The sequence below is a fragment of the Schistocerca americana genome, chromosome X (assembly GCF_021461395.2).
Source record: "Schistocerca americana isolate TAMUIC-IGC-003095 chromosome X, iqSchAmer2.1, whole genome shotgun sequence".
In the NCBI taxonomy this organism is placed as follows: Eukaryota; Metazoa; Arthropoda; class Insecta; order Orthoptera; family Acrididae; genus Schistocerca; species Schistocerca americana.
Window position 1 is genome coordinate 374,060,292 of NC_060130.1, and position 19,267 is coordinate 374,079,558.

The following is a 19,267-nucleotide window of genomic DNA, read 5'->3' on the forward strand; positions in this document are numbered from 1 at the left end:
GTCTGTCGACCTAGGTTTATGTTACTGTTGTTTCTCAGATGACATTGGGCGAATGTCAGGTAACTCCTTAGAACAGGACACAGCCTATTGTCTTACATATTCTCATTTAATTCATATTGTGCTTTTTTCCTGGCGGCTTTACATTAATGTATAATCCTCCCTCCATTTTTGTAGACGTTTGTAAATATCAGCTTTTTACGTGCTTTGCCATCACTTGACAGACTCAGCACAATGGACGAATCTTCTTCAGATGTTTCACCTTCCTGCTCATTTTGGAATGGAAAATTTTGCCCACAGTGAGAAGATCGTAAATTCTCTTAATGACAATATATTTGGTACAGGTCTATTTTTGTAAAGCCGAATTACTTATGCATTTTCATGATCAAAACATGTTGCAATCTAGTTCTCTTCATTCATCTCAAATTTTATTGCTTCAGTTGTTCTCTCCTCTCTTGAGTATAAAGAACAGAATGTTCGTACAATTATGCGAAACTATATGAAAAGTCATTCTTTGTGATGTTGCCCAGCTCGCATATTACATTCACTCCTACTTCAGTCTTGGCTAACCATCAGAAACCGATTCCGCAATTTGTCGTTTTATGGTAGGTTCGTATTGATAACATCAAATCTCGTCAGACGTGATAAATTTTTTACACATTTTATGTCAATCAAGTCGCGGTAGGCGTCCATGCATCGTTGTATTTGCTCGGGAGTGAAGTTGTGTGGAACGAACTTTGCACATACTTCATCAAAACGTTATGGAGAATGTCTTGAACACTTGTTTTAGACATGTTTAGTTCGTTGCTCCATTGCGATTTGTGACACAAAAACGATGACACACTACGGCTACACGCTCACCACTTAACACTACCTGCTCACAACTCACTGGTGGAGTGGATGTCTGTTGTTTCCAGTTATTGGCAGAAGCTGCTACCGTAGTTACAGCGCTTATACGCCAGAAATATAATCAGTCTTGGAAATTTATGGACGATCGGTGTATTGTACCATTCCACCTCGTCCAGAAAAGGAATGAAGTCGATTTGGTAACAAATAGCACGGTTGGCCACGCAAAATCTCTGAGGTTGGACATTATAACCACTAGTGAAAGGCGAAAAAAAGGGGCTTGAAGCCATATTGTGTGCCTAACTGCCGATTACGTAAAAATTAGTCATAAATTAGAAGCACACCCTCACGAACACGCAACTAAGACGAAATCTACACTACTGGCCATTAAAATTGCTACACCAAGAAGAAACCGTATGATAAACAGCTATTCATTGGACAAATATATTATACTAGAACTGACATGTGATTAAATTTTCACGCAATTTGGGTGCATAGATCCTGAGAAATCAGTACCCAGAACAACCACCTCTGGCCGTAATAACGGCCTTGATACGTCTGGGCATTGAGTCAAACAGAGCTTGGATGGCGTGTACAGGTACAGCTGCCCATGCAACTTCAACACGATACCACAGTTCATCAAGAGCAGTGACTGGCGTTTTGAGACGAGCCAGTTGCTCGGCCACCATTGACCAGACGTTTTCAATTGGTGAGCGATCTGGAGAATGTACTGGCCAGGGCAGCAGTCGAACATTTTCTGTGTCCAGAAAGGCCCGTACAGCACCTGCAACTTGCGGTCGTGCATTATCCTGCCGAAATGTAGGGTTTCGCAGGGATCGAATGAAGGGTAGAGCCACGGGACGTAACACATCTGAAATGTAATGTCCACTATTCAAAGTGCCGTCAATGCGAACAAGTGGTGACCGAGACGTGTAACCAATGGCACCCCATACCATCACGACGGGTGATACGCCAGTATGGCGATGACGAATACACGCTTCCAATGTGCGTTCACCGCGATGTCGCCAAACACGAATGCGACCATCATGATGCTGTAAACAGAACCTGAATTCATCCGAAAAAATGACGTTTTGCCATTCATGCACCCAGGTTGAGTACACCATCGCAGGCGCTCCAGTCTGTGATGCAGCGTCAAGGGTAACCGCAGCCATGGTCTCCGAGCTGATAGTCCATGCTACTGGAAACGTCGTCGAACTGTTGGTGCAAATGGGTGTTGTCTTGCAAACGTCCCCATCTGTTGACTCAGGGATCGAGACGTGGCTGCACGATCCGTTACAGTCATGCGAATAATATGCCTGTCGTCTCGACTGATAGTGATACGAGGCCGTTGGGATCCAGCACGTCGTTCCGTGTTACCCTCCTGAACCCACCGATTCCATATTCTGGATCACGACCAACGCGTGCAGCAATGTCGCGATACGATAAACCGCAATCGCGATAGCCTACAATCCGACCTTTATCAAAGTCGGAAACGTGATGGTACGCATGGTTGTAGGTGTCGCCACCGGCGCCAACCTTGTATGAATGCTCTGAAAATCTAATCATTTGCATACCACAGCATCTTCTTCCTGTCGGTTAAATTTCACGTCTGTAGCACGTATTCTTCGTGGTGTAGCAATTTTAATGGCCAGTAGTGTACAAATGAACCACTACTGTCAGCCACCTCCGGTTCAGTTGATTCGTCCCAGGTCTTTCTGTTTCGATAAAATCGAAGGATACTATTTGAAGCGGAACCCATTTTTTCATCGCAGTCATGGGTGTGCTGACATATAACGGTAAATAAAATTTGACGGGCTCCCAAACTACCTAGTATTTGCGGCGAATTCTAATTCTGCTTTTGTACAGGAGGATTTCATTATGAAATATGAGCCAGATTTCGTTGTCGTGAGAGTAGAAAAACTAGTTACCTCTATCATTTATGTTTTCATACGCATCAACAGAGTTCAATTGTAGTTGACGTCTGTTCCTGACGTTGACCTGACAGAGCAATCAAGAATCTCAATTTTGTCTCTACATTTGTCGGCAGCATACTTTCTTTTCAAGAGCAGAATAACACAGTGCAAGCACAATATAGATTGGATCCTAGCATAGATGACTTTCTGCTGACTCGGTAACTAGTTTGCAGCATTTCGCGTCTGTAGCACCGCATCTTCGTGGTGTAGCAATTTTAATGGCCAGTAGTGTATTTAGGGAGTAAAGCAAAAAAGGTATGTCTTTCGTGTCAGGCGTTCACCGTTACTAAGTATTGTTCCAGTAGTTTGTCCCTAACGTGGATGTTTACTTCCGTACCAACCGTTAGTATATTTCTGTGGTAATTTGCTCCTGGTATTGCCACGTGTAAATATATTTTTAAACGCAGAAAATGATACCTCGGCTCTCTGTCAATTGTCCTGTGTTTGAAATGCAGACTGATGGACAATTTATTTTGTTCCCGATTACACACGGGAAATAGCTCACCGAAGCAGAATGGAGAAAAACAAAAGCTACACAACGTCCGCAGGGAACGTCGTTAGCCCGTAGTTAGCCACAGCGCTGCAGCTCGTCGATCCGAGAGGCGACTTTGTGCAGCGCTGCCAGCACAGAGGGGACTTCTCGATTTTTTTGAGCAGCGTTTGAATGCGAGGTGTGAACCGTGACGAGGCCGCCAAAGGTTAGCTAATGAGTCGGCGAGGCGGGACGGCACGCCGGAGCCGCAGCAGCCGCGCGCGCGCGCATGCGCGGAGCGGCGGCCCGCGTCGGCCGGCCGCGGGCCTCGGCGCGGCACTCGCAGCGGCGCGGCTCAGCAGTCAGCATGCAGGACGACAGCGGCGACTGCTCCGCGGCGGCAGCGGCGGCGGCGGCGGCCTTCCCCCCCGTCCTCGAGCTCAACGTGGGCGGCGTCTACTACACGACGGCGCTCAGCACGCTCACGCTGACGCCGTCGCTGCTCGCCGACACGTTCTCGGGCAGGACGGCGGTGCCGCCGAGGGACGCCAAGGGCCGCTACTTTCTGGACCGCGACGGCGTGCTGTTCCGCTACGTGCTGGACTTCCTGCGCAACGGCGCGCTCGTGCTGCCCGACAGCTTCCGCGAGGGCCAGCGGCTGCGCCAGGAGGCGCTGCACTTCCGCCTGCCCGCGCTCGCCGACGCCGTCACTCGACAGGTGCGCCTGCGCCGCGCGCCCCGCGCCGCCTATTACTCTAGCACTTCGCGGCGCGCGTTCCCGACACCTAATGTCGCCCTTATTTCTCACTAGACGTATTTACAGCAACTCTCCCGCAAACACTCATTTACTGATAACTCGTTTGTTACCACAATAGTCTTGTACCAGTCGTCAGGTACAGATACATAAAAAGTATAATTAGTAAAAAATAAAAGACTGGTAAAGACTCCAAAATTTACGGTTAACCACTTGTAGAGAAGGACTGCGAGACACTTGCAAGTCAATACGAATGTTTCAAAAAATTCAATTAAAATTACAGACTGAGAGGGCATAAATTTGGTTTCCTCACAGGACGTGTGACTGTCTTGTATCGATATAGAGCACACAGGTTTGCGGGAACAGTAGTTGCATCAAAGTCCGGATCATTTACTAGCCTTAAATATTTCACTATCCGTAAGATACGATTTCTCTGTGTAGCTGTACCTGATGATATGCGCACGCCTGCAACTAATACAGCAATATTGAACTAATTAGCGCTAAGAGACCAGTGGCGGGCAGTTTTTTATTACTCTGAGTATTTCATACAGTCACTGACAAATACACAGCATTAGTAACGTTGAAAATTCGTCGTGAATCTCAACTGATTTTAAATATTGCTAGAATTTATATTAGCTTTCTACTTAAGTGCAACCACTAGAGAGAGTTTTTTACCACTAACTTTGTCGTCATTACTTACTTCCATCACACATATGTTTTAAGAGCTCGACATATATACGTTGTGTACATTTTAGCACTACTTTTCTTTTATTTCTTCACCCGTACAACCTACTACTGCCCAATAGAAATGGGACACAGAAAAATAAATAGATCCCAGGCAATGACACGTATAGAGGAAAATCTTGAAACGTATTGCTAAATGTCTTCACGACTCTCTAACCTGCTAGTCTGCAATATTTTGAGAAGGAATAAATGATACAGCATTTCCGGAACTACTATCTGTCACTGTATCTTAAATGAGCCTGGTTCAGAATTATAAGTCTTGGTGTATAACTCAAGTATCAGTAATAAATTGTCTACTTCCTCTTCTAACTTGTACACAGTATTCTGCCAAAGCCAGCTTGTGTATTTCCTTGATAGAAGATTGATTAAACAATAATTTTGTATTTATGCTGCTGAAATTGTGCACTAGGATGATGAAGCTCTTTTAAGCATGACTATGGTGAAAGTATAAATTAAAAGTAAATTTAGATCTATGCCTCATCTGCCGTTGTGTAATTGTAGCCTTCAGAGTAACAAAATCAAGCATTTTATTAATGGAACGTGATTTAAAACCAAGAAAAATGTTTTTGGAAACTTAAACATCCATTCTTGCCTTCACTGAACATTTTCAGTGTCGAACTATGAGGAAAGTAAAGATAAGCGTTTCTAGTGTATGTAAACACTGAGACTGTTAGTTTTACTTGATATTATCTGTAATAATATCACTTCATTTCATGCTGTGTCAGTTGAAACTTTTATTGCTGCCTAACAACTAACACATTACTTGTATTTCAGATTGACTCAGGCATCTAGCGGCACAGGTTAACTATCCTCTTACGTGTTCCATGATACGCTGGGTCACATACTGCTCTTTTTTTTTCCAAACCCGCGTCTTGGTCTCCTGTTTCATGTGAATTCGTTTTTTCCTCACCCCTGATGGAGAAAAAAAAAATACGGAGACCTCATTTCTGATGGTTAACGTCCCGTAAAGGTCACAACAGGCACAGCATCACCTCAAGCTTACTCAGGAAACATTCCGCGACGGCGAAGAAGAGAAGAGGGGGTAGCCATTGACTGTGACCTTCTCGGAGAAAGCAACAGTCGCCTGATGGGCCTGCCAGAAGCACTAAATTTTGTACGTCAGGATAAGAGCCTGCAATGACACTTTTAAAGATATATTCACATACACTTGCCAATTATCTGTGTTAAATAAATTACAGGTCAAGTCGACTACACCAGACAGCTGCCAATGATAATATTATGTAGGGTCATAAGAACAGATGATAGCACTTCATCACTTTCCCCCAACAAACTGCAAAATATGATTAACTGACACATGGTTAACGCCAAAAGATTATTTCCCAATGCTAAAAAAATCCAAATAACTTCATACGTACACTACTTTTTGTGCCGTTTTATAGCCACAGAAGGCTATTACTGCATCAAAGAACTATCCTCTCTACACCATTAACCTCTTCGAGTTTACTGAACTCTCAGTTATCTGCTACATACTGTACGTGTAACACCTACGTTTCATATTCGTCCCACTAACCATGCAAAATATTACTTCTTTCATTTATTGAAATCCCTATTAATTCTGTCCAGCATCATTGTCATCCTAGTATGACAGGGTTTTCTGAAAATTCTTTCCTTCTCTAAAGCATCAAAATTTACTTTTTCGTGCAACGCTGTCTGCTCTGTCTCAGGGATAAAAATCACAGATTCTGCTGCTGACGGAGCAGAAAATGTCTGATCAAAAGAATAATTTTCATAGTACATCCCTTGCACAAGCAGTCTTCAATCAGAAGTTGAGTGAAAGTAGGGAATTATTTTTAGGTCAGCATAATTAAGCGTTACATGCACCGATTCAAAAGACTACAAAACCTTTACCACGTTAATTTTCCCAATTACAAACAGTAGGACTTAGAACGACGAAACTTCCTCATTTATTTTTAGAAAAGTAACATTAAAGCTACATGTTGGAGTCGTTCGCAGTGCGTAAACCAGTTTGTTTTCGCCTTAATGATAGCACAGGAAATGCTTTACGGTGAAAGCGATCCCCGTAAATGAAAATCCGATGGGCACAGGGGATCTGCTTATCACTTCAAGCATACCTGCTTGAAACAGAAATGTAGCTCAATTATTTGAGATATCAAAGTAAGATAAGTAGGTTCACTGCATTGATTCCCATGAACTAAATGGTGGTATATTTGTTTCTAATCTTTTTTGATGATTGTACAAGATATGAGTCCCAAGAATACTCAACGATAGGGCCGTTTTTCTTATGAATGAGAAACACAAACAGTGGATGTTGTACAGTGTTAATTCATTTCGCGAACCGGTTCCCGGTTTACAAAACCATCATCAGAGAGCAACTGCTTCAGTCATCTACTGTCTTATGATATTGTAAGCAGGGAACAGGTTCACGAAATTAAGCAGTAAAGCGGAACGACTTTAGTTTGTGGTTGCCACTGATACATATGGAATCGTTCTACCAAACAGCGACCCAAGAATCCATTAAAGAGTTAGGGTTCTTGTTTAAAATAAAGACGTTGCGAAATTTCGCAATATTTCGGATTTGATTTTAATCTTCAGTGAACGTAATTTATGACGCTGATACATGAGCAACGTAGTATTGTTTATGAATGGGTAAAATAACTTTTCAGTTAATTGAACAATGTGCTAACATAATGAACAGACATGGTTACCTGACATGATCATTCAGTGCAGGAGGCAATCTATAATTTTGTATTGTAATCTTCTTTCGAAAACCAATTTATTTGCCAAGGTCGCTATGTTAACACAGTAACGAGATTACTAGTTTTAGCAATATGTATTGCCACCCTCAGATCCATAAAACCGGACGGTGATAGTTACGTCATGCACTGCTTACATCGCAGGAGGACAATAAAATATGTATAAAAAATCAAGGTATTAAAATGACATTCCAGGTGTTCTGTCGTAAAGTATGTACAAGTTTGAGTACGCTTGAGATGTATCTGTCTTGTTTGACCCAGGCGTAGTCAAAATTGTAGATACTTTATGATAGAACACCTGTTATGTCATTGTAATGCCTCGACTTGAAGCAGATTTTATAGTCCTCATGTGACAGAATGGTGTAAGCATTGCATGATGTAACTATCACTGCCCGGTTTTATGGGTGTGAGGATGGCAATACATTTTACCGAAACTAGTGATCCAGTAATTATGTTAACACAGCGATCTTGGCAAACAAATTGGTTTTCGAAAGGAGACTATAGTACTTAATGAAGAGAACCTATAGAAGGCTATGTTCGAGAGTTTTCTGTAACAAATTGAGATGGAGAAATTGAAATAAATTGTGACTGTACGTTTCAGAGAATCAAGAGGTATAGCTGCTGTGATAGTAGCGTGTGATTAGCTTCCATTTTCGTAAGGAGATTATCCTTTCGATAATTTAACAGTTATAGGGCACTTCGCAGCAATTACTTATAAGAGACTGAAATAAAATAATCTCATAATATGTAACTAATTACGTTCCGCTGAAAATGAATAACACGTATAAAACCCGTGAAGACTGTGATCGGACACTCAGTTATAAACAACTTTTAAGATGATTATGACAGTAACGCGTGAAGTTTGCATTTTGATGCCGTTCATTGACACATACCATCTCGGTTGGTCAATTCATATTATTTGAAAATTCATACGAGGTGTTGTTAAGCTTACCACGTTCAATCAAACCCGACTGCTGTACATAGCACCACAACTGATCACGTAGGTAGTACTTTATGGGTAAATTACCGAACCAAATTTCCAACCAAAATGTTACCACATTCGTTAGTTACAGGGTGAACATTAAAAAAACCGCAGGGATGGATTCCTGGCTGAAAATGGAGAAAAAAGGGTGCTATGAATATGTGTCCGGAAACGGACGGTGTGCGTGCAACGACGACAGTTGTTGGCTCTGAGCACTATGGGACTTAACATCTGAGGTCATCAGTCCCCTAGAACTTTGAAATACTTAACCCTAACTAACCTAAGGAGATCACACACATCCATGCCCGAGGCAGGATTCGAACCTGCGACCGTAGCGGTCGCGCGGTTCCAGGTTGAAGCGCCTAGAACCGCTCGGCGACACTGTCCGGTACAACGACGACAAATCGTCCCGGAACACAGTACAGAGCTACATCGCATCCACGACATAGGTGTTCAAAGTGGCTTTCATGGGATGCAATGCATGCATTCACAAGTCACATCATCGTACTTCGGCTTACACCATGTTGGCGCGTCGCTTCCCTCAAGCTTTTACTAGGGTTCGTCGCAATTTCCTGTAGAACCTGGTCCTCGAAATCTGGTGTACGCACAGTCAGCCGCCTCCATGCACGTTCGTCTGTCGTAAAGGACCCATGATCACACAAAAGCCCGAAGAGATCCTGAAATGTTGTGTGATGTAGTTGGTGTCTGTGAGGATACTTGTTTTGGTATGACCGTGCTGCCTTTCAACCGTTTCCATATGCCTGGCCGTACACAAACACCATCTCGGCTCGTTCTCGACATGAATACGGGACCATTCTGTTACTTACAGTACTCAGCTTCGTTCACCCAGACTGCAACACGCAAATAATACACGGCGCTTGGTCAGAGGAAATCACCGAAGTTAAGCGCTGTCGGGGGTGGTCGGCACTTGGATGGGTGACCATTCAGGCCGCCATGCGCCGTTGCCATTTTTCGGGGTGCACTCAGCCTCGTGATGCCAATTGAGGAGCTACTCGACCGCATAGTAGCGGCTTCGGCAAAGAATGCCATCATAACGACCGGGTGAGCGGTGTGCTGCCCCCACGCCCCTCCTATCCGCATCCTCCACTGAGGATGACACGGCGGTCGGATGGTCCAGGTAGGCCACTCGTGGCCTGACGATGGAGTGCTTTATTTGGTTAGAGGAAATGTCGTTCGTCACGACCATCTACCCTGGCAACGATGCATTTGCGGACACATGTTCATAGGACATTTTTCTTCCATTTCCGGTCAGGAATCCGTCCGTGCAGTTTGTCGGTTTTATTAATACTTACACTTTATAAAGGGCGGTCAAAAACTTCGCGTGCAAAGACCGTACAGTCCAAAATTGTCATGCCAATCAGGCAGCATCGCCGTGAGCATTGAGGCAATTATACCACCGACGAACCAGGTTGAAGACACCCGTTTGGTAAAACACTGTGTGTTGCTGCGTGAAGAATTCCGTAACTGCCTGCTGCACATCCTCGTCGCACAGGAATCGCTGACCATTCAAGGCCTTATTCAAGGGAGCGAAAGTGCGATAACCACACGGGAAGGTTTCAGGATTATAGGGATGGGTGCCCGAGGGTCTCCCACTTGGGTTGGCGTAACTTCTGCGTTACGACATTCGTGATATGGGGGCGTCACGTGTCGAATCGCGATCAGCACGGAACCTGGGCACCATTCCTCAGCGGTGGTTTTGATAGACATGCTCCTACATAAACATTCTTCGTTCTCCTATGGATGTATACCGGTGTTTGTCCTTCGGCAGCCAAGAGAAGAATAACAGCACGTTCACACTGTTTGGACGCATTTACTAATAACGCCACCATCGTTGACGTTTCCACATTTACAGAATGCATATCGGAAAGTGTCACTCTAATCCCTTGTCTACGTGTCGGAGCTCATGTACACGCTTCGGAGTCACGCTACGTTGTTTATACGCTGCAGCAAAACCTTGAAAACGACGTAAATTTTTGATCGCTGCTTATAATTACGCATGAATATTTTGTTTGTTATTACTTGAAGATATTAGTATCTAATAGCTCCGATACGAGAGAGGAAGTAATTTCTTTGTTCAGGTAAATAGCCTATAGATATTAAACACCCTAATTATATGTTCGACTAAAACTGCGCAAAGATTTATATACTTGTTGATTTGAAAAGAAAGTGTTGACTTAACGGCCCGTCATGACGAAGACATTAAAGACGGAGCACGTACTTGGACGGGGGAGGGAACTCGGCCTCTCCCATGCAAGCTATCTAAACATTTTCCTTAAGCAACTTAGGAAAACCTAAAGCTTGATGTGAGGATGGAGATTTAAACGTCGTCCTTCATTGCGGCTGGATTATTTTGTTTGAAGTGGTTCTATGAGCGTGTATAGTCTCACACCTAACGTGATAATTTACTGGACTCATAAATGAGCCAAAACTGTATGGAATACAGACACATGACCGATGACCGTTTGTGTTGTACAATGCTCACCATTAATGTATATCTGCGGTGGTTTTCAACACCCATGTATAGAAAGTTGCCGTAATGATTCCCGATCTGCACTCCGAAAATAGGTCATACAGGCATCTACAGCCCGCAGAAACACAAAGTATTTTTTACAAAATTTATGTAAAGGAGGAATAAATGAATTTCTCTCTCAGTTTAAACTGACGATAGGGCAGGAACAATAAACAATGAAAATCCGGGGCGCGTAACGCGGGAAAAATTCCAGGAAAACAAAAAGATACCGTGTGACATCCAATCTTCGCTGCTCGAATTCAGACAATGTGCTTATTTCTAGCGTATCCTAATATTTAAACTACGGATCCCATTAGAGAATGAGCAGTTGCGAAAATTACTTTCTGCTGAATATGCTGCAAACTAGTTATAGAGCCAGCAGAAAGTCATCTATGCTGGGATCCAATCTATTTTGTGTTTGCACTGGGTTAATCTGCTCTTGGAAAGAAAGTACGCGGCCGACAAATGTAGAGAAAAAATTAAGATTGTTGATTGCTCTGTCAGGTCACCGTCAGGAACAGGCGTCAGTTACAATTGAACTCTGCTGATGCGTATGAACATATAAATGATAGACGCAACTAGTTTTTCTACTCTCACGACAACGAAATCTGGCTTATAGTTCATCATGAAGTGCTCCTGTACAAATGCAGAATTAGAATTCGCCGCAAATATTAGGTAGTTTGGGAGACAGTCAAATTTTATTTACCGTTATGTCAGCACACCCATGACTGTGACAAAAAGAAATGCATTCCACTTCAAATAAGATCCTTCGATTTTGTTGTTGTTGTTGTGGTCTTCAGTCCTGAGACCGGTTTGATGCAGCTCTCCATGCTACTCTATCTTGCACAAGCCTCTTCATCTTCCAGTACCTACCGCAACATACATCCTTCAGAATCTGCTTAGTGTATTCATCTCTTGGGCTCCCTCTACGATTTTTACCGTCCACGCTGCCCTCCAATACTAAATTGGTGATCCCTTGATGCCTCAGAACATGTCCTACCAAACGATCCCTTCTGCTAGTCAAGTTCTGTCACAAACTTCTCTTCTCCCCAATCCTATTCAATACTTCCTCATTAGTTATGTGATCTACCCATCTAATCTTCAGCATTCTTCTGTAGTACCACATTTCAAAAGCTTCTATTCTCTTCTTGTCCGAACTATTTATCGTCCATGTTTCACTTCTATACATGGCTACGCTCCATACAAATACTTTCAGAAATGACTTCCTGACACTTAAATCTATACTCGATGTTAACAAATTTCTCTTCTTCAGAAACGCGTTCCTTGCCATTGCTAGTCTACATTTTATATCCTCCCTACTTCGACCATCATCAGTTATTTTGTTCCCCAAATAGCAAAACTCCTTTACTACTATCTAATTTCCTAATCTAATTTCCTCAGCATTACCCGACTTATTTAGACTACATTCCATTATCCTCGTTTTGCTTTTGTTGATGTTCATCTTATATCCCCCTTTCAAGACACTATCCATTCCGTTCAACTGCTCTTCCAAGTCCTTTGCTCTGTCTGACAGAATTACAATGTCATCGGCGAACCTCAAAGTTTTTATTTCTTCTCCATGGATTTTAATACCTACCCCGAATTTTTCATTTGTTTTCTTCAATGCTTGCTCAATATAGAGATTGAATAACATCGGGGATAGGCTACAGCCCTGTCTCACTCCCTTCCTAACCACTACTTCCCTGTCATGCATCTCGATTCTTATAACTGCCATCTGTTTCCTGTAAAAATTGCAAATAGCCTTTCGCTCCCTGTATTTTACCCCTGCCACCTTCAGAATTTGAAAGAGGGTGAACAGAAAGTCCTGGGACGAATCAGCTTAACCGGAGGAGGCTGACTGAAGTGGTTCATTAGTACACTACTGACCATTAAAATTACTACACCACGAAGATGACGTGCTACAGACGCGAAATTTAACCGACAGGAAGAAGACGCTGTGATAAGCAAATGATTAGCTTTTCAGAGCATTCACACAAGGTTGGCGCCGGTGGCGACACCTACAACGTGCTGACATGAGGAAACTTTTCAACCGATTTCTCGTAGACCAACAGCAGTTGACCGGCGTTGCCTGGTGAAACGTTGTTGTGATGCCTCGTGTAAGGAGGAGAAATGCGTGTCACGTTTCCGACTTTGATAAAGGTCGGATTGTAGCCTATCGCGGTTGCGGTTTATCGTATCGCGACATTGCTGCTCGCGTTTGTCGAGTTTTTTTTATTGAAAAACTTTCGAATTTTTTCATTAAAAAAATCTGGGGCATTACTTTTCAGTACTCCCTCATATTTACACTACTGGCCATTAAAATTGCTACACCAAGAAGAAATGCAGATAATAAACGAGTATTCATTGGACAAATATATTATACTTGAACTGACATGTGATTAAATTTTCACGCGATTTGGGTGCATAGATCGTGAGAAATCAGTACCCAGAACAACCACCTCTGGCCATAATAACGGCCTTGATACGCCTGGGCGTTGTGTGAAACAGAGCTTGGATGGCGTGTACAGGTACAGCTGCCCATGCAGCTTCAGCACGATACCACAGTTCATCAACAGTAGTGACTGGCGTATTGTGACGAGCCAGTTGCTCGGCCACCATTGACCAGACGTTTTCAATTGGTGAGAGATGTGGAGAATGTGTTGGCCAGGGCAGCAGTCGAACATTTTCTGTGTCCAGAAGGGCCCGTATAGCACCTGCAACTTGCGGTTGTGCATTATCCTGCCGAAATGTAGGGTTTCGCAGGAATCGAATGAAGGGTAGAGCCACGGGTCGTAACACATCTGAAATATATTGTCCACTATTCAAAGTGCCGTCAGTGCGAACAAGTGGTGACCGAGACGTGTAACCAATGGCACCCCATACCATCACGCCGTGTCATACGCCAGTATGGCGATAACGAATACACGCTTCCAATGTGCGTTCACCGCGATGTCGCCAAACGAGGATGCGGCCATCATGATGCTGTAAACAGAACCTGGATTAATCCGAAAAAATTACGTTTTGCCATTCGTGCACCCAGGTTCGTCTTTGAGTACACCGTCGCAGTAGCTCCTGTCTGTGATGCAGCGTCAACGGTAATCGCAGCCATGGTCTCCGAGCTGATAGTCCATGCTGCTGCAAACGTCGTCGAACTCTTCGTGCAGATGGTCGTTGTCTTGCAAAAGTCCCCATCTGTCAACACAGGGGTCGAGACGTGGCTGCTCGATCCGTTACAGCCATGCGGATAAGATGCCTGCCATCTCGAATGCTAGTGATACGAGGCCGTTGGGATCCAGCACGGGGTTCCGTATTACCCTCCTGAACACACCGATTCCATATTTTGCTAACAGTCATTGGCTCTCGACCAACGCGAGCAGCAATGTCGCGATACTATAAACCGCAATCGCGATAGGCTACAATCCGACCTTTATCAAAGTCAGAAACATGACGGTACGCATTTCTTCTCCTTACACAAGGCATCACAACAACGTTTCCCCAGGCAACGCCGGCCAACTGCAGGTTGTGTATGAGAAGTCGGTTGGAAAGTTTCCTCAAGTTAGCACGTTGTAGGTGTCGCCACCGGCGCCAACATTGTGTGAATGCTCTGAAAAGCTAATCATTTGCATATCACAGCATCTGCTTCCTGTCGGTTAAATTTCGCGTCTGTAGCACGTCATCTTTGTGGAGGCAGGGTTTGGCAAGCACGAAGAGAAGTAGTAGAAACTCTCACCGTGTGCGGGAGGGCATTATCTTGCTGAAATGTAAGCCCAGGAAGGCTTGTCTTGGAGTTCAACAAAAGGGTCCTACAGTATAGTCAATGTGCCGCTGTGTTGTAAGGGTGCTGCAGATGACAACATAAGGGGTCATACTATGAAGAGAAGTGTCGTCCCAGACTATTATTTCTTGTTGTTGGGCGTCTTCGCTGCTCATCGAGGCTCATTCCTAAACGAGGTTTATCACTGAAGACAATTCTACTCCTGTCAATATGAGTCCAGACCGAAGACGTGTCTGGAACTGTGAGATACCAACCTGACTGTCGCCCACCATACGGCCCGACCACCAGGAGTGATGGTCTGGGGCGGCATTTCTTTTCATAGCAGGATCCCTTTGAGTGTCTTCCACTGCAGCCTTACAGTTTAGTGGTGCGTCGACGACATTCTACGCTCCACTTCGTTGCCCTTCACGGCAAACCATCCTGGGCTTACATTACTGCAAGGTAATGCCCGCCTGCACGCGGTACGAGTTTCTACTACTTGTCTTCCTGTTGGACAAACCCTGCCCTGGCCAGCAATGAAGCCGCATGTCTCTCCAATTCAGGGCCTTTGGAGCATTATGGGTAGGATCCTCGAACCACCACGGGATTTTGACGATCAAACTCACCAATTGGACAGATTTTGGCACGATATTCCTCATGTCGTCCAACAAGTCTATCGATCAATGCCAAGCCGAACAACTGCTTGCGTGTCCGCAGCTCGTGGTCGTGCGGCCGCGTTCTCGCTTTCCACGCCCGGGTTCACGGGTTCGATTCCCGGCGGGGTCAGGGATTTTCTCTGCCTCGTGATGACTGGGTGTTGTGTGATGTCCTTAGGTTAGTTAGGTTTAAGTAGTTCTAAGTTCTAGGGGACTGATGACCATAGATGTTAAGTCCCATAGTGCTCAGAGCCATTTGAACTATTTGAACTGCTTGCGTAAGGGCCAGAAGTGGTCCAACGCGTTATTGAGTTTCTCAGTTTTTCAACCTCTTTCTCTTGAATAAATCATCCAACTTTTTCTGTACATGTATATCATATTTACCGATATCCGGACCACTCGGATAATTCCTTCGTGATGTGTTGCACCGTTTTCTTTGTCTTAGAGTGTAGTTGACAAGCGAATGTTAAACAAAGCGAAAATGATGTCAGAGCGTGACATTCTCACATTCGCTTAAATACCTTGCCACTGAGTGGTTGTAGAACAGTGTGACCCTAAGTTCTCGTTTCCAAAGCAAAAAAAAAAAAAGAATTGTTCACTCGCTAGCTCGTTGTCACGAGAACCATTGGCAGAGGTCTGCTCTGGATTTCAAATCATTTGGTCACCTCTCTCCTACCTGTCGTCCATGACACATCACTGACAGATCATAATCTCTCGTTAGATACAAAAACTCACTTTGGGCAACATGTAACCTATTGAGTTTCAACATCCGTGTGCTTACATATTTGTTTCTACATTCGTTCTGATTTTCGGACAGTATATCTGAATCTGAATTCCACTATCCACCGTTCAATGTTTGATACCGGTAGCATTACGCAGCAGTATCACATTACTCTTAGCCATTACCATTCGTGAACGGTATGCAGGAAGTAAGAACGTTGTTGTTACACCTTCGTTAATACCCAACTTCGTCCAACTTTATCGTTGTCAATATTACGTAGGATGATTGGAGAAACTACTACATTAATTGATTCGTCTTGGAACGTACATTCTCGGAGAGATGAAAGTAAGCCTTTTTCTTAGAGTTCAATGTTTTTCCATAGCGTCTCCTGCTGTGCCACTGATTATGTAAACGCACAGTTCTTTTTCGAGTTTTCTCATTGTAGATGTCTGAAATAGACGAATTATACTCAAAACAGTAATTAACGAGAATTTAGAAAAATATTTCTATAAGATAGTGATATACACTTACTAAGGGCCCTAGCAATAAATATAAGTCCTGCTCCTGCCTTCTTCATGCAAGATTTACGTGTTCGGTTCACCTTAAATCGTTCCTCGGTGTAACGTTACTACATCTGGCCCTATAGGTTATTTACGCATATTTCATTGCTTTTATTTATGGTATGTCAAGCCGACAGTCTCTGCTCCCAGTGTTGGCTGTCAGCACAACTCCCTGCGTTTAGGGACAATTCTCTAAAGGTACATCGAAGTGGTTTGCAATTTATTCATCTGCGAGGAGTCTCAAGGAGCTACTGACTTTAGGTGTGAAATTCTTCATACGTATACAGGACCGTAACGCTACTGTTCAACTTTCTTGCGGTATACCTGACGCTGGCTTATCTTCTAATTTTATCTTGTACATTAAATGTATCCTCATCAACTTAAATGATGCTCAGCGCTCCAGCTTCTACCAACTAATAACTTTCATGTGTAGCAATTGATCACGTATACTCACATGTGGAATGTTTCCCGATTTGTAGAGCAGTAGTCACTAGATTTACGAAGAATATATCAGCTTATCTATCGACTTTTTAACTTTCCTAGCACTACTACAGTCCACAATCATTTTCCTTTTGAAACAATGTATACGTTTAATAATTGTTTTCTTCATTAACAAATTAACACTGTACTATTTTAATTTCAATGACTTGTATTACCTTTCTAGTAGTTGAATTATTCGTTCCTAGAGAGGATTCCACTCCAAAAATCATCTAAGCATACATTATTTCATTTTTGTTAGCACAACTGTATTTCATGTCTAGTTATCCAAGTAATTTCTTACGAAGCTCGGAATATCTTTGCACATTACAAACAATTGCTTTGAATCCATCCAACACAATACTTAGTTTCGTTTTTAATTTTCTGTTCGTCAGTGAACAAATAAACATTGTAATAGCCTTCGTTTCCGATGTAAGTTCCTGGCAGCAAGTAATTCATCAACAGAAAATCTGCAAAGCTAAATTACCTCTTGCAGTCAGCGTTTTCCGCTGCGTTCATGTTGTCTGGCGGTTTCGAAGAGCTGATCTCTCCTACAACCCGAGAAGGCAAATGACACCATAAATTGTGAAATATTCCAAAGTAAATCGCGCCTTTAAAATAAGCAAAAATTTTTCCTGAAGCTTCTAACATTTACTACTACGGCTACGCCTTGATGTTTTATTTTTAAAAACGTTTTGAGAGAAAATAAAAATATTATTCTGTGATAGCAGTAACGTAAGCATTTCCATTACATTGTTGAAGGATTCAAAAGAAAATAAAACAACATGAAACAATATTAATTTAGTCCAATCTTATGGCTTCAGAGGATTTCAAAATATTACTTCCATCTTTATTGAGACATCTATCCTTCTAGACACCGTTTTCAAGTACTGGTTGCAATTTCAGGGCCATTGTTAGCTAGCTGTATTGACGTTGATTATCAGTTCTTGTCGCTATAAGGCTTTCTCTTTCCTAGTTTCCTTCTACAGTATTCACCGTCGGGATGGTGTCTTAAAGCGATCTCCAAGGTGCGCTGGCCATTAGTCATCTCTCTTTTGTATATGCGATGTATACCTAAGTTCCTTGTGTTTTTTTTGATTCGATTCCGGCCCCTCGAGATGACCAAGCAGTTAATATTCTGCTCTCTTATTCAGAAACAGCGGTGTTCAATTCAAATGCGGCCGTCCTCATTTCATTTTTTCTGGGTTTCTTAAATCAGTTTAGACTAATGCCAGATATCTCCATCTTCGATCGTTACCAATCGAGCTACTCCTTCTCTAATAATTATGATATCGATGAGACGTTAACATTTGACATTACCTCATTTCAAAATAAAGGATTTGCATGCTTTAAAATTACTGTCTACAGTTTTCGTATCATTCTCTGTATTTTGTATATGTTCATAAATGATTAGTTCTTCAACATAATTATTGATCACACACTTTATGGTAATTCCCCTCTCTTTGGGGTCGGCCTTTGGTGGCCAAGCGGTTCGAGGCGCATCAGTCTGGAACCGCACGACCGCTACGGTCGCAGGTTCGAATCCTGCCTCGGGCATGGGTGTATGTGATGTCCTTAGGTTAGTTAGGTTTAAGTAGTTCTAAGTTCTAGGGGACTGATGACCTGAGATGTTCAATCCCATAGTGCTCAGAGTCATTTACCAGCCCTCTCTTTGGAAACAAAATCGGAAATTTGAGGTAAGTTCTTATGGGACCAAACTGCTGAAGTCATCGGTGCCTACGCTTACACACTACTTAATCTAACTTAAACTAACTTACGCTAAGGACAACACACACGCCCATGCCTGAGGGAGGACTCGAACCTCTGACGTGGGGAGCTTCGCGAACCGTGGCAAGGCGCCTGAGACAACGCTGTTACCACGCCCGCCACCCCTCTCTTTGTTTCATCGCAGGTACTCTATAAATTTATGAAAATAACAGCCGGATCAGACAAGATAACTTGATATGTCCTGCAGGAAATGTTGCTTGTGGGAAAACCGGGAGTTATAAAGTTCAATATTACTGCCACCAGAAAAAGGTCACATTGCTCACCCAGTCATCTCTGTT

At 43.2% G+C, this 19,267-nt stretch overlaps 1 protein-coding gene across 2 annotated transcripts in view; it reads left to right on the top strand.

The window, feature by feature from the left end:
• Window positions 1–3,650: 3,650 nt before the first annotated feature.
• The window catches only part of LOC124555599 (BTB/POZ domain-containing protein KCTD12), a 117,550-nt gene continuing 101,933 nt past the window's right edge, over window positions 3,651–19,267 (top strand). For both annotated transcript variants that reach the window (XM_047129566.1, XM_047129567.1), the window contains exon 1: window positions 3,651–4,006. In XM_047129566.1, coding sequence (XP_046985522.1) covers window positions 3,656–4,006 — 351 coding nt within the window. In that variant the 5' untranslated portion in view covers window positions 3,651–3,655. The remainder of the gene's footprint in view (window positions 4,007–19,267) is intronic.